This window comes from Mus musculus, chromosome 19 (genome assembly GCF_000001635.26).
Source record: "Mus musculus strain C57BL/6J chromosome 19, GRCm38.p6 C57BL/6J".
Lineage (NCBI taxonomy): Eukaryota > Metazoa > Chordata > Mammalia > Rodentia > Muridae > Mus > Mus musculus.
In genome coordinates, this window is record NC_000085.6 from 25,376,466 (window position 1) to 25,392,241 (window position 15,776).

Consider the following 15,776-nt stretch of genomic DNA (forward strand, 5'->3'; position numbering starts at 1 on the left):
AAAGAAAGAAAGAAAGAGAGAGAGAGAGAGAGAGAGAGAGAAGGAAGGAAGGAAGGAAGGAAGGAAGGAAGGAAGAAAGAGAGAGAGAGAGAGAAAGAAAGAAAGAAAGAAAGAAAGAAAGAAAGAAAGAAAGAAAGAAAGAAAGAAAGAAAGAAAGAAAGAAAGAAAGAGGGAGGAAACAAATTCGGGTTTAGGATTTGATCGGTAGCATCTTTTTTCAAAATCGGTGATACTTAAAATCCTGCTGTACCGAGCAAGGCCTGTGACATTTGATTTTAACCACAGTTGGAGATTAATGAATGTTGGCCGTTCTCAGCATTATACTGGCTAGTATCACATTGGTTTGTGTGACTGGGTGTGGACACAGACACTGAGCGCTTACTGTTAATCTTAAGGTTTCATTTATTCGTGTTGTGTGTTGCATGTGTGAGCACACATGTGTCAGAGGACCGCTCTTGGGGGTCAGTTCTCTCCTTCCACACTATAGAGGCAGGGCCTCTTTCCTGTCTACTGTTGGCTTGCGTGCTCCAGGCTAAGTGGCCCATGAACTTCTACCCATTGTCCTGTCTCCACCTCCTACCTCACAGGAGGGGTTGCTGGGTCTATAATAATTTGAGCCACCACGCCTGGGTGCTCCTGGGACTGAACTCAGGTCCGCAGGCTTGCTAGCAGTGAGCGTTTCTTACTTTCTAAATCATCTTGCCCGCCCTGTCTTGGTTCTTAAAAGTCAACTTACGCTGAGTATTTTACCATATTCTCAACAAATCTACACGATCGCAGTGGCCTCGCCGGGTGACGTATGTTTCTGCTGCCCTTTTAGCACTCCTGTTTCTGGGAAGTCATTTGGCTTCTGGGCTGACACCGGTTCCCTGTGAGGTGTGTTTTCCCTGGCTTTATAGGTCTGGAGTTAACAATGGGTAGGCAGTGTTCCTGGGTATAATTATTTGCTTACTTTGCCAGTGTCTTTTAGAAGCATTTTTCAAAAGCAGTGGTTAGAACACTATTTCTTTTCCTGGACCTCGCTTGTTTCATGTTTGTTTCAAAGCTTGTTACTTGTATGCCTCTGTGCAGTAACCCGAGGTAACTTGTAAACTCAGAAATGTGTTGTGCCGTATTGTATCCGGTGTCTCCGACTACTGTCACGCTGTCATTTGAAGCTTGCCTGACTGGACAGCGAGAGATGCGGAAGGTTTGGGTTGTTTTAAGAAAGAACTGATTGCACTGTATTCGTGTTTTAGCAAAGTGACTGCATAGAAAAATAAGTGGGACTGGGGAAAAGATTTGATATTTAAGAATTTGTACAAAGTTTACCCTTAAGGAATAGGGCATATGATACAAGAACTGCTTTGAAATTGCAGGTGAGCCAGACAGTGGTAGCACACACCTTTAATCCCAGCACTTGGGAGGCAGAGGCAGGAGGATTTCTGAGTTCAAGGACAGCCTGGTCTATAGAGTGAGTTCCAGAACAGCCAGGGCTACACAGAGAAAACCTGTCTCAAAAAACAGGGGAAAAAAAGGAAAGAAAAGAAATTGCAGTTGGGTACATGAAATTTTTGGGCCAGCTTTTTAAAAAGGCAGATGAGCTTCAGAATATATGTACATGTGGGTGTGCATGTGCACAGGTATGTATAATGTATCTATTACATATCATTTTAAAATGTAAAGAATACTGAAGAGGGACATGCGTCAGGTGTCCCACTTCCTAAGCAGTTGGTGTGTGGCAGTCACTTTCCTATCCTCTGAGTGGATTGTTTTGAGCGTTCTCAAGGCCTGGGCACTGGGTCCGTGGGTACGACATTCCTCTAGATACTTTAGGACCAGGCTTCATGCAGCCCCCAGCCTGTCTCTCTCCGTTCTAGCTTGTTTTCTCCGTTAGCAGGCATCTCCATCCACAGGCACAGAGGTTGGTTCTAGCCATCTGATGGGGCTCTCTTTACCGTTTCAGGTGGAGAGCCTTTGGGAACTTGCTGCATGACATTCGCACAAGTCGTCACTGTTTGCTGTGTCCCTCCTTGGATTTGAGCCAGCATGGCTTATACCACAAAAGTTAATGGCTGTGCTGCAGGTAAGTGTGCTCAGAGGGGGAAAGAGGAGGCAGGGGATGTCTCAGTTCAAACTACTTTTTAATTTTTCTTTTAATAATTGAAAAAATCATAATAAGTAGCCTAGAGAAGTAGAATTCCGAGGCAATTTTCTATCTGGTTAAAGTTGTTTCTTCTTTAATCTATTAGAAAACTCGCCTTAAAATACATACACACATGCACACATTAAGTGGGAGGGGGTATCAGAGGACATCCTTTTCAGTGCTCACTATCCATGATGTAGTTCCAGGTACTGAACTCCGATGGCTAGGTTTGGCAGTCAGTGCCTTTACCACACCAAGCCTTCTGGCCAGACTTTGCTTTACTTCAAAGTTCTGTTGATGTGTTGAGACAGAAAAGTAAAAATCTTGAATGTTGTTATAAGCATAAGGCATATTCAATTCAACTGAGACCTCTCTCTGAGTGACGGGCAACCAGTCCAGATGCTAAAAACCAATTCTTATGAGTTTCGTTTGATGGGACTAGCCATGGAAAGGGGAGATGGAGTGAACAGAGCCCAGACACAGTTTTGTATTTCCCTAATGTCAGTATTTTTTTGAGTAACTTAATTCACTGAGTGATCTTATAATTTTTTATTTTATACGCATTGGTGTATAATTGCCTGCGTGTTTGTCTTTGTGAGGGTGTCAGATCTGAAGTTACAGACGGTTGAGAGCTGCCATGTGGGTGTGCTGGGAATTGAACACAGGTCCTCCGGGAGAGCAGTCAGTGCTCTTAAAGCCGTCTCTGCAGCCCCCGTCACTGAGATCTTGTCTTTCTAGGTGGGGTGGCAGTAAGCAGGCTAAGGTTCTTTTACTCCCATCTTAGATATTAACTCTTAGTGCATACATTACACATACCACAATGACACGTAGGCTACAGGATGGCTGTATAGAAAGGTTAAAGAAGCCTTCCCTTGAACGTGGTCCCCCCAACCCTCTCCCTAAAACTAACTGTTCGGGGTTCACAGAACACAAATAGGCAACACCTCTCATGTTCTTATGAATCAAGGACGAACGGCCAATAAAAAGCACTACAAGACCAAACAACAGTCAGCTGCCATCAGACAGGTTGGCCACACGCTAACACTGCTGAGGGTTCTAGCTGGCTAAGGGGTGCTCCTGAGTCCTCCCGTACTCCATCTTCTCCAGTTCCTGAGATAGAACCGACAAAAGTGCTGATTCTAAAATGAGCATGTTGGTACTGTGATTTGTAAATTCTTGGGGTACAGTCCTGGCATAGGGGTAAAGACTATGAAAGGAGTATGCAAATTTATCTGTATTACCCAGCTTAAGAACTAAACTGTGCCAGAATGCAGCAGTTACTGAGTACCTACTGTGTGCCAGGCACTGGTTTGTACTAGAACACAGCAATTACTGAGTACCTACTATGTGCTGGGCACAGTTTTTATACTAGAACACAGCAATTACTGCAATATAGCGAGCGGTGAACAAGGCAGGCATGAACTTCTGCCCTCTGGGATTGTATACAGTGGAAGCCTGGGTCTGCTGTGTGTTCAGGGAATGCTAAAATAGAGCATAAGTTTACACCACAGAAGTATTTGGTGTCTGAGTTCACATTGAATTGGTGGTCTTCTGCTTGCTGACCTGGGCAAGCCTAGCCCACCCATACCTCTCCCACTACAGCATCCTTCTTGCCACTTGCCCCTCTCTGCCTCAGTCATTGCCATGACTGTCTCTTCTTTAGCAGAGTTTCAGCTCTACCATTTTGTCCACTGGTCCAGTCTGTATGCATTCATTCAAAACGCTTCTAGTGACTGGAATCTGCTCTCGTGAGCTTGCTTCATCATAGATTGATAGTTTTTGCCTCTTTGGTAACTAGCTAGGCAGTAAGCAAGGATCACAGATGAGAACAGTGGCTGGATGTCTTTAGGGTTTCAGAATGGGGACAGCCTGCTCTTCTTCACCCAAGTTCCCAAGTCATGTTGCAAACTCCTACCCTGATTGATACCTCTCTAAACACTAATTAATGTTGTGCAACTTTAATTAGAGCTTAGGACTCCTTCAGAAGTCGAATACCAAGTGGCGGATTTGTCAGGTGAAGATAATAACATGTGTCCCCTCGTCTTCACAAGACAGGTGTAAGGAAAGACAAGACAAGCTGTGAACTTTGTCATGCATTGTTTCCTGGTTCTTTTGAGACGGGGTCTCCCAGGCTGGCCTTGAACTCAGTCCTGTTTCCTCCTCCTGAGCGCTGGGATTGTAGGCATGTGCCCTTACATGTGGTTCATGGGCGCTGGGATGATAGGCATGTGGTTCAGAAGAGCCTTGATTAAGACACACAGTGCAAGTCAGACGTCAGAGGACGGGTCTGTTGTTGTCCCTGTCATGAGCCCCTGCTCTGGTGCTTATGGAACCCTGCCAGGTGCTGAGACGGTAGAGCAAGCTTGCTCTCCTAACACTTACATGGAGCGAGTGGATGAGGACGATCAAGTGACTTTTCTGGCCAGTGACCATCCTCGTGCTTGCTAATAGTTTCTTTCCCTCCTTTGTGGCCCCTCCCTCTTGTAGCTAGATGAGCATAACTTTCTGCAGATGTCTGCTATCTCACCATGACTGCTCACACACCACTGACTACGTTAAACACTAAGAATGGTTGTGGCTGCAGCGATGCTCAGAGGTTGAAGAGCATTTGCTGCTCTGGCAGAGGACCTGGGTTTGGTTCCCAGCACTCAAATAACAGCTCACAACCATCTCTAACCCCAGCTCCAGGGGCTCTGACTGATGCCCTCCTCTGACCTTTATGGGTACCAGGCATTCTAGTGGTGTATGTATACCTGTGCCGGCGAACACGCCTACACATAAAATAAAAATATCTTTTAATTCCATTTAAAAATTTATTTTGATACCATTCATAAATTTGATGGGAAAATAGAAGTGGGAGGGATACTTACAGGTTTTTGATATTTAGGGGTTATTTCATTTGTTTGTTTGGGTTTTTTGTTGGTTGGTTTGCTTGTTTTTCAAGACAGGATTTCTCTGTAGTACTGGCTGTCCTAGAACTTGCTTTGTAGACCAGGCTGGCTTCAAACTCTAGATCTGCCCATCTCTGCCTCCTGAGTGCTGGGATTAAAGGTATGCACCATCACCCCCTGGCTCCTCCCACCATATAATAGGTCTTATTTTTAGCATTTTCCCTTCCTTGTCAGACAAACCTAGGGTTTCAGTAAGTTTTCGTACATTTTGGTATCCAGCCATTGGCTTTAACGCTGTCTGTATTCTGCCCGGCCTTCATGGAAAATAGCTTTTAAATTAATCTTTACAAACAACTTCCTGATCCCCCTTGCCATATTTCCAGCAGCTTGGTTACTCTTCCTTTTTTCGTTGGGGTGTTTGGAATGAAAGTTAGCCACGCCTTCACTCGTGGAAGATAGTGATACAGAGAACTTCCTTTTGCCAGTCTTCTCCTATTCGTGGTTTCCTAAGGGTCATTTCACAGCAACAGGAGCTAAAAGTGTACAGCTTTTGTAATGGCTTCAGTAACTGTCAGGGCTTCAGTGATTTGGCTGTGGATTTTGTCTCTGTGCTGATCTCACATGAGGTACAAAGGGCACTGATAAGGACCAGGTCAAGCAGACGGAGCCCGGGACTCCTGCAGAGCAGGCAAAGCTAGCTGCAGCGCCCACAGCCCACTCCGGGGTTGTGTAAATATTTTTTCTGGGTAGGCACATTTCTCAAACAGGACTCTGAGCCCACTGCGAGCCTAGCAGCTGGAATTTCAAGTTTAAACACTACTCCACATTGACTAGCCTGCTGTGGTGTTTTCCGAGACCATCTTTAGAAAGGACACAGCTGAGCTACAGTGTGTTCATGATGGTGAGTCCCAGCCCTGCCATTGGTTACCCTGGCCCCACCAGCAGAGCTCAAACTGCTTAGAAAAATCTCGGACGTCCCAAGACTTCTCAGGGTCTCTTGGTTCCGTTTGTAATAGGGTGTTAGCTGCGTGTTCTTATTGAGCGTGTTCTTATTGAGCCTGGTATTTTCCCATAAGAATTGTCATTAGGCTGTCAGAAAAAGCCAAGGGTAAAAACTGAATTTCTTAACAAGAAAATACAGGTAGGAGCTGGGCGAGGGAGGGTGTTCCTTTTATTTCAGTTGCTGGCCTCTCCTCCCTCCTCTCAGATGGCAAAATACAAGCTCACACTGGCTAAGTGTTGACACTGACAGTGTATGTAATAGCTGATAAGATGGCGTGACAAAACAGACCAAGAGATGTGTGGGGGTACGCACACACACACATACATACATATAACGTATTATGATGTACTTATTTTGTGTATATAAGTAATAAATATATTATTTATGTATTTATTTCAGGCAAATTTACTAACACTTGAAAAGTGGAATAGTTAAAAACAAGATGTCCTTTAAGATAGGAATTATGGTAATAGTTTTTTTTTTCTTTACCATGTGTTAAGTTTCTTAATGGACATGATAACAGTTGTGTTTATAGTTTTTTTAATGCACATTACTGTGCATTGTTTCATTGAGTTAAATTAACCTCTTTAATACCTTATATTTCTTTATGGTACCACACACTTCCTTCCTAGCATTAGCTGTCTGTATGTATTGGATTTAACTAGATTGTGCCTTTACCTTTTAATAAAACTTAGATATTAATTTTTATTGAAGGCTCATTCCACACCAAAGGTCATAAGTATAATGATTTTTCTTATAGCAATGGTCTTTGACAGGACTGTTGCTTGTTCGTCTGTTTTGTTTCGGTAAGGCAAGTAGTTTTGGGTTTTGTAACTGTTAAAATGCCAACACCAGTTACAACTAGAAGACCCTGGGTTTTGAAGTCTTGCCAGTGTAGCTAAACAGAACCCCAGAGTTGATCCCCACCCCTGGAGAGGCTGAGAAAGATCCTCCCTGCTCAGGGCTTGCCTGCTGCATTAACTCGAAAGGCTTGGTCTTAACCTGCAGCCAGCATCGCCTTCCCAGCACTCTTCCCTCCAAGGCTCGCCCAGTCACAATGGGCTAAGCGTCAGGTTTCAAGCAGTCGAGCTATTAGGGCTGAAGCTCAGCTGTGGCTGGTGATTCCTTCCAGTGAGTACCAGCCTCTGTGTGCGTAGGAAGGACAGGGGAAGGGCTCCTGTGCCGGGGCAAGGCAGAGGAACCCTGGGCTGCAGATTTCTGCTGCGGTGAATCTAAGTGCTGGCACAAAGCCAACACAGCCTTTGCCACCAGGGTTCGGAAATCCTCTGCTCTGGGACTTCCCATGGTGAGTATTGCCATTTTTATTTATTTATTTATTTTTTTTTTACGGTTTACACTTCTGCTCTTAAGTGGCTTCAGGGCGCTAGAGGCATCCATCCATGGACAGCTCTCCTTCTCCAGGCTGTGCCTTCTTCCTGTGTTCTAGAGAATTTCAGTTCATCTCCTTTGTGCAGTCTCTGAGAGGTTTCTATAGACTGGGAAGAAAAGGACTGACCAAAGGGCCCAGTCTCTGCTTTGGGCTTCTTTCCTGTCAAAAGCTGTTTGAGTTGATCTGGCATGAAGAATATTAGCATACGTCTTAGATTCATAGAAGCAAGAAATTCTTTCTCTTTTCTGGAAATTTTTATAAAATTGCCTTGAGTAGACTTTGCTAATAAAAACTTGATTGAGGATCTGAAAATAAGATATTACAGGATCAATTCAAACTACTGTAGACATTCTCGGGCCAAACGATGTAAGATATTCTCTCTCTCTCTCTCTCTCTCTCTCTCTCTCTCTCTCTCTCTCTCTTCCTTTCTTGACATCTCCGTGAAATGTATTCTGAGTGAGCTGTTCATTATCCCATTCATTTTCATATTCTTTATGCAAAATATGCTCGTGTTTAGAAGACAAGATTGTGTTCAGCTTTTAGGCTCTATGGTTCATTAGAAAGACTAAAACCAGACATTTTTAAAATATGTGTTGCCCATTTGTGTCTAAGCACTAGTGATCTCGGCAGGAAGTTTTCTACAGACAAGTGGCCACCCCACTTAAAAATTATGTTTCTATTTTGAGGATTTTTAAAAATATAGTGACCACATTCCTCGTCCCAGCCATTCCTAGGACCCGTGACAGCTGGAATTCAAACTAAGCAGTATTCTTCAGTCCTCTCTCATCAGTAGATGGAAAGTAGACTACAGACAGGAAAGTGTTGCCAAGGGTCTGGGAGTGGTGTTTGCGAGATTTAACCTGGGACTTTAAACATCTGAAGTCCCAGCTCTGCGTCATTGTATGGGAGGCCAGACTTGAATGATTCTTGACAGCTCCTTCTCCCGGATCAGAGGTTGTAGACTTCATCACTTCTTCACCACGTAAACCTTTATTTAAGGAGCCGGGCTGGAAATAAGCATTCAGAGATGTGATTTTTCTATTAAAAGTCACAAGCCCTGTGTTCGTTCACTTGCGTTCTTTTTCTGTGACTTCATGTCACTGAAGAAGGGTTCTCATTCCCACGTAATCTTTTGCATTTTGAATATACTTTTTTGAGGCTGGAGGAATGTCTCCGTGGGTAAACAACTGCCTGCTGCAGAGACCTAAGCTCAGATCCCCAGCACCCATGGAAAAGCCAGGGGTGGCTGCAGATATCTGTAACTTTAGCATCGCTTGAGCAGAGGCAGGTGGACTCTGAAGAGTGCTGGCCAAACCATTGTAACCAATCAGTGAGTTCAGGAAGAGACCCTGTCTCAAAAGATATAGTAGAGCCAGACAGGGTGGCGCAGCCTTTAATCCTGGCCCTTGGGAGGAGAGGCAGGTGGATATGTATGAGTTCAAAGCCAGCCTGGTCTACATAGTGAACTCCAGAATATCCACGGCTACATAGTGAATACACACACACACACACACAGAGAGAGAGAGAGAGAGAGAGAGAGAGAGAGAGAGAGAGGAGAATGAAGGAGGAATATATCTGCTTGACCTGTACATACACACTCACATGCATACATACACCAAAAAAGAGAGAGAAAAAAGAAAAGAAAAGAAAAGAAAAGAAAGGAAAAGAAAAGAAAAGAAAAGGGATTTTAAAAATTCAAATGCTCTTGTTATTTAGAACCAAAGGTGAATCCCATGGCTTCTGGATTTATTCACATAACAGTTGGTTGAGTGGATAAACCCCATCAGCTTTGCAAATAATTTTGTGAAAACATTGATTGAAGCACACCCAGTCTACATTTCCTATCCCTGCCCTCTTCTGCCTTTCTCTCATATCCGCTGCCCCTTAGTCCAAGGTGTGTTGTTCCTCTGCCACAGATGTGTGTTAGAGTCTCCTACAAGAAAAGGGACAAACACTTCAAGCTAGAGATAAGAGGAGGGAGAAAAACTGGGCGTTTCAGATGGCTCACAAACCTAGTGCTTAATGTCTTTGTAAAGCTACAGTTGTCTGTCAGCTCTTAAATTTTCTTTCTCTGTTATCAGTCAACCTCTGCCTAAGTCCAGAGACCTACCAAGGTACAGCTGATTCTCTGTCCTTCAGTATTATTTTGATGGGCTAGGGGGTTGTATTCCAACTGGGGAAAACTTTGGGGGCGTGGCCTGTTTGCCTGCTCCTGCCAACTTCAAAGATAAAGGCTGGTTTGTCATCCCGTGCCCTGGCAGAGGATACCAAAGTACCTGCTGGGTCTGCGTAGCATGTACCCTCACTGGAGCTCTGCCTGCAGGGTGTGAATCAGCCTGGTGATACACTGGTGTTTACAACACTGCAGGGTGGAGACCTGGAAGTTGAGGCCAGTGTGGGAGGAGGGATGGTTTGCCCGTGAAACCATTCCAACAATGTAGCTTACAGGAAAAAGTTGCAAAACACGAAGCCCCGCGCCACCAGATTTTCCCCCGCTAGTACCAGGTTCTAGGTAGCTTCCAAATCTGCCCCAGGGACAGTGTGAGAGGGATGCCCCTAGTATGTCATAAGTTTTAGGGCTGGACACCTCTGTTGGTCCCCAAGGGGCCACAGTGAGCCCGTGCTTCTCCCCTCACACACACCCTCAGCAGTCACACGAGCAGCTGTAGGTATTTGTCCTGCGATGACATTGCTAAGACCTTATCTGGGCACCAGAAAATATCAGCTGGAACCCACAATACCCCACAGTAATAATGAGAAATAAAAAATCCCAAAATAGCCGCCTTCTAAATGGTTAAAGGGATTTCAGGCCCCACCCAGGGCTGTTCCTCTGTGGAATTATTCTTCGGTATTCCCTGAAGACTGTGACACTGGAAAAGGAATCCTTGCCAGGGGTGGTGAGTTTAAGCTGCAGTGACATTTAGTGACTTGTAGGGAGAGTGATGGAAAACTGCAAAAATGCTTGAATTCAGAAGATTCATTCATTCGGCGGTTCACTTCAAAATTCCCGCTCAGAATTACATTTGGCAGGGGCAACCGCTGATTTCCTGCTTTGTGTGACAAGCCAGACTTCTTCGGCCCTGGAAAAAATGTCTCCACCCTCCACCTCTTCTTCCCCTTTCTCCCTAGGTTATGGTTTTGTTCTGCTAGGGATGGTTGGCAAGATTTTTCTGCTCTTCTGTTTCCTCAAATACTTTTTCCCCATTAACTTTAGAACTGTTAAAAAACAAAACAAAACAAAACAAAGCAACCTCTGAACCTTTCTTTGGGGCCAACTATGACATACACCATCGTCTGCTTCTGTTACCATTGAACCTGACGCCTGAGGGAACCACATGGATTTTCCCAGGGCTTGAGGGAGTGAGAGGCCAGACAACTGTGCAAGCGGGAGGTGTGCCTGCTCCATCCCAGGCCCAATCCCCAGCCTGAGGCTTTGCTTGAAGCACTATCTCTGGGCCTGAAAGCGTTTCCTGTGTCTATGAAAGCAGGCTCTTCATCCCGTGACTCTCTGCTCTACGTCGCTGTTCCCTGACGGATCCGATGGAATTTCTCTTTCCTTTTTAAAATCATTTCTCATCATCTCCTTTCTTGGTTCGGTTTGTTTGTTTTGATTATGTATGTCTACGGGTATGTAGATGAGAGTGCAGACAGGTAGAGTCCAGAATCCAGAAGAGGGTGTTGGATACCCTGCAGCTGTTGTGAAATCCCTAATAGGAATGCTGGTAACCAAAACTCCAGTCCTCTGGAAGAGCAGCAAAAGCCGTCTCCAGCCCTTCCCCCTTTCCTCTTCTCAGTCCCAAGAGAGTTTGACATTTCTATCAAATGATCGCCATCACCTCCTTCAAGGGTCCTGTGCTTCACCCACCTGTGACAAGAGGTAGGAGTCGTGCTACATAGAGCCTCTGTAGACCTTGCTTTGTGGACCAGCCGATGTCCTGGTCAGTCACATCTTCAGAGCCCCTGTAATGCGCTGGCTCTAACAGTGTCCACAGGCTTCACAGCAAAAGGCAGAATTGTGGGACTGAAGTGGGCCCTGCCGCTTGCCGGTCTGACATCGATCGGTCCAGCCGTAGCGTGTTCTCTACCAGCCTGTTCTCTCGAGTCCCTTGCTCTGCAAGTGATAGTCACACTTGATCTCTCCACTTGGGTAAAACAAGCAGATGGTTTTGACCGTGTCACATGCGCTAACTCCTGTCCCACTTCTTGTGCAGGGGGGGCAGTATCTGCTTTCTCTCCTGAAGGCGGGCTTCAATGACGTCATCAGTGAGACTCTGGATGCGGAGAGGGGTGCGGAGTAGTGTGCAAGAGAGGGTAATGGGCACGGCTCTCCTCAGGAGGTTACTCGGGCTATTTGGAAAGTTCTTTACGGCTCCTTTGTCCCTTTCGCTGCTTGTTAAGAAGCCTGCCAGAGGGTGGAGGCGGAATACCAACGCACTCTTTGGTCAAGCTTATTCAGTCTGGTTTTGGTGGACTCCTTGGAACTGTGGGCGAGACCTGGGCTGGGGATTCTGGGAGTGTGGTCGGCCCTACTTCTGCCTCACTGCTTTTTGTACATCTTTTTTAAGATACGAAGAAATAAATCGCCCTTCCCTTTGTTCGGTCAAAGTCTTTAAGGTAGTCCTTGTGAACATTTAAGGTTTTAATTCCCTTATTTATTTCTGTGCCCCGTAGGTGATTTTTGCCATTTGACTTTTTAAAATGTTGGTTTCAGCCAGACCTGGTGGCACAAGCTGTAATCCCAGACACTAAGGAGACTGGAGCCAGAGGATTGCACATTGAAGGCCTGTCTAGGCTACCAATGGAGTTTAAGGCCATCCTAGACAATTTGGGAGACCCTGTGTCAAAATAAAATATAAACAGAAGGCCGGAGATATGGCTCTGAAGTGGTGTGTTTGCTTGTAAGGCCCTAGGTTCAATCCCCAGTGCTGCCAAAGTAAAAAGAAAAGCTACAACTAAATGTTGGTTTTAAATCTTGGCCAGACAGACCCAAATCTCTTCCTTTAATCTGGTGAGAAGAATGATGGGGCAGCAGGCCCTGTGGAAGGAAACCCAGTGAGACTCCGCTCAGGGCCATAACAAAACAGGCTTCTCTTTCTTTAAGATAGGACAGTGAGATAGTGTCCCCTTCCTCTGACACTCTCCTGAGAAGAACCACACCCCTTTGCTACCAGGACACACCCTTCTCCCATTGCATGCTGGGTGGCCTCTCCTGGGAAAGCCTGCCCTTCCATTGAGTCTCATGAACAGGTCTTGCTAATCCAGGCCTGTAAAAGAGCCCTCTTCCAACACCCAGGGTGGGGCCTGGTATACACCCCACAGAAGGAACAGGGATGCAGAGTCTTGTTGACCTGCCCTCTTATCCTCTGCAAGTCCTGTGGCCCCCTTGGTTGGTAATGAAAGGTGGGTAAAGGAGCATTAGTGCTATGAGAAGGAACTGCACCCACAGTTCTCCAGAGACACCCAGAGGTCCACACTCACACCCCATCACCAGCCTGAAGGGATTCGAATGTTTAAGGCTTAGGAGGAAATCTCCAATACACTAGAAACAGCCTAGACCCTAGGAGAGCTCTCAACCTGTCTCTAAGGATGAACACCGGTCAGTAGAAAGGTTCTGCAAGCTACTCATGTGGGGAGGATATGGGGTGTTGTTTGGGCTGCTGTCCTTGTTGTTGCTCTAGTTTTTGTTTGATTCCTTGGTTTTGTTGTTATTGTTTTGGTTTTTCACGACAGGGTTTCTCTGTGTAGCCTTAGCTGTCCTGTAGACCAGGCTGGCCTCAAACCCAAAGCTTTGTGCCTCTGCCTCCGGGGCCATTGCTCTGCTCTCGTTAGCTAAATAACTAAATTTAAATGTGAAGGATGACCGAATTAATATGCAACAAATTAGATCTTTTTAAATTTTGAGTTATATGGTGTTTTATTTTTCCTTCAATGACTTTGCAAGATGAAAGCCACTGTCAAATAAACTGGAGGCCTTAGGATGTAGGTGAGTTGGTGGAGTGTGCCAGCTCAGCGTGTACAAAGCCCAGAAGCGCCAGGCGTGGTGCTGTGCCCAGAAGCAAGGGGAGAGGGTCAAGGTCACCTACACAGTTCAAGGACAGCCTGAGCTTGTGAACCCTGAGGGGACAAGAAAAGGAAAATGATTGAAATGGGGATGACATTGGAACAGAGGGGTATCAGGTGTCGCTGCCTGAAACATAGCAGGGGAGGGGTGAGGTTCTGTTTCTCCAAAGCATTGTTTTGAGTTCATTGCCCGGATATTTAAAATTGCTTCATTTCGTATATACATAACAACTTCTTCTTCTTCTTCTTCTTCTCCTTCTCCTTCTCCTTCTCCTTCTCCTTCTCCTCCTCCTCCTCCTTCTTCTTCTTCCTCTTCCTCCTCTTCCTCCTCTTCCTCCTCCTCCTCCTCCTCTTCCTCCTCTTCCTCTTCTTCTTCCTCCTCCTCCTTCTGTGTTAGCTTCTTGAAGGACAAAAAAATAAAATAAAAATAAAAATCAGGATATAGGCAACACTGACCATGGATGACCCAATAACACAGTCACCAGAGAAAGAAACAGGGGCTCCCTGGGTCCCCCGATTTCTTAACGCGCTTCTCCTGTCAGCTCAGGTACTTGACCCGGAAGGCACCTAAACTGACCTAAGCCCCAAGGGTGCTTGGGTTGTTTATGAGTGTCTTAACTCGACTCAAATTCAGAAGCCAGGAAGAACGTTGTATGGTTCTCACTCCTGGCTGCAGGACAGAATCCATTCGTGAACATCTGACAATGCTGTTGCCCAGGTTGGGCCAGGCCCCAGGAGGTCTGATTCCTGGTGGGTGTGGAGATCAGCTTCTAACAGAAGCCAGAGGGAGCTTGTTAGTGTCCAGGGGCTGAGGACTTGTGGGAGGTTCCAAGATGTGTGCCAGCCCCTTGAATGACAGAGCTAAGGTGGTTACTGGCACCTCTCTGTGCCCAGAGTCCTGCTTGGCTGTGAAATGAGGCCATGAGGTGAGTCCCTGGTGCATTCACAAACACCTTGAAAGGAGACAAATATGGGAGTTCTGCTCCCTGAGGGGGGTCGGAATTGAACTTGTCCTGTATACCCGAGGCCCTCAGACACGGACGGCCCTGTCCAAGATGGAGAGGACAGAGCTCTCGGATTTTATACAGAGAGGATATAAGGGGTTTGCTCAGATGGGAGCAGGTGCAAGCTACTCTGAGAACATTGGTAGGAGAGGGGGCAAGCTGCTAGGGGGCGTGGTGGGCGATTAGGTAAGGGAATGAGAAGCAGCCTCGGAGGGCACTGGGAGAGGTGAGAGGGGGTCTTGCTTAGGTTTCTGTTGCTGTAACGAAACACCATGACCAAGAGCAACTTGGAGAAAAAGGGCTTATTTTACCTACACTTGCAGGTAATATTCCATCGCTGAAGGAATTAAGGACAGGAACTTGAGTAGGACAGGAACCTGGATGCAGGACCTGATACAGAGGCCATGGTGGGGGGGCGGGGCTGCTGCTTACTGGCTTGCTCCCCATGACTTGCTCAGCCTGCTCTCTTATAGAACCCAGGACCTCCAGCTCAGGGGTGGCCCCACCCACAATGGATGAGGTTGCCTCCGTTCAGATGACTCTTGCTGATGTCAAGTTGACATAAAAACTAGCCATGACGTGGGGCCGGGGGGGGGGGGTTGAGTTTATCTTCATTGCTAGGGATTGAACCTAGAGCTTTGGGTATTCTAGGTAAAGCCTCTGCCACTGGGCTACACTCCAGCACCCAGAGCTGGTGTTTGGCTGGCCCTTGGAAATGAGATGAGTTTTTCCAGAGAAAAATAAGCTATGAATCTCACTCGGCAAAGAAATAGTAAATGCAAGTCCCTAAAATAGCATTACTAAAACACGATATTGACAAGTAAAATTTAGCAGAATGTTTTTACAGAATCAAGACATGACATGCGGATGCTTTCCCTCAACTTACCTCTTAGGGACAAGTTTTTTTTTGGGGGGGGGCGGGATTAATATTTAGTTGGGTTTTTTTTTAAAGACTTATTTATTATTATATGTAAGTACACTGTAGCTGTCACCAGAAGAGGGTGTCAGATCTCATTACGGATGGTTGTGAGCCACCATGTGGTTTCTAGGATTTGAACTCAGGACCTTCTGAAGAGCAGTCCGTGCTCTTACGCACTGAGCCATCTCTCCAGTCCACCCCACCCCCCTAGTATTTAGTTTTAATATAACAATGTGGCTGTATTAGATTAGGTTTGTTTTTGTTTTGTTTTGTTTTTTTCTGAAGTTGGAAGAAAAATTCTTTACTGAAATCTACCCATACTTAGCCTTCCCCATGCTTCAGAAGCGCCAGTTCCCTTACCCAGACCCACTTTCCCTCCATGAA

General features: G+C 45.9%; 1 protein-coding gene across 7 annotated transcripts in view; it reads left to right on the forward strand.

Moving 5' to 3' along the window:
* Positions 1-15,776, forward strand: part of Kank1 (KN motif and ankyrin repeat domains 1) — a 197,767-nt gene that overhangs the window by 139,734 nt on the left and 42,257 nt on the right. For 5 of the 7 annotated variants that reach the window (XM_011247113.2, NM_181404.6, NM_001348180.1 and 2 more), the window contains one exon: positions 1,946-2,065. In XM_011247113.2, coding sequence (XP_011245415.1) covers positions 2,029-2,065 — 37 coding nt within the window. In that variant the 5' untranslated portion in view covers positions 1,946-2,028. Of the gene's footprint in view, positions 1-1,945; positions 2,066-5,837; positions 5,918-7,001; positions 7,326-15,776 lie in introns of those variants that run through there. The other 2 variants (XM_030250693.1, XM_030250692.1) reach the window with 2 other exon arrangements.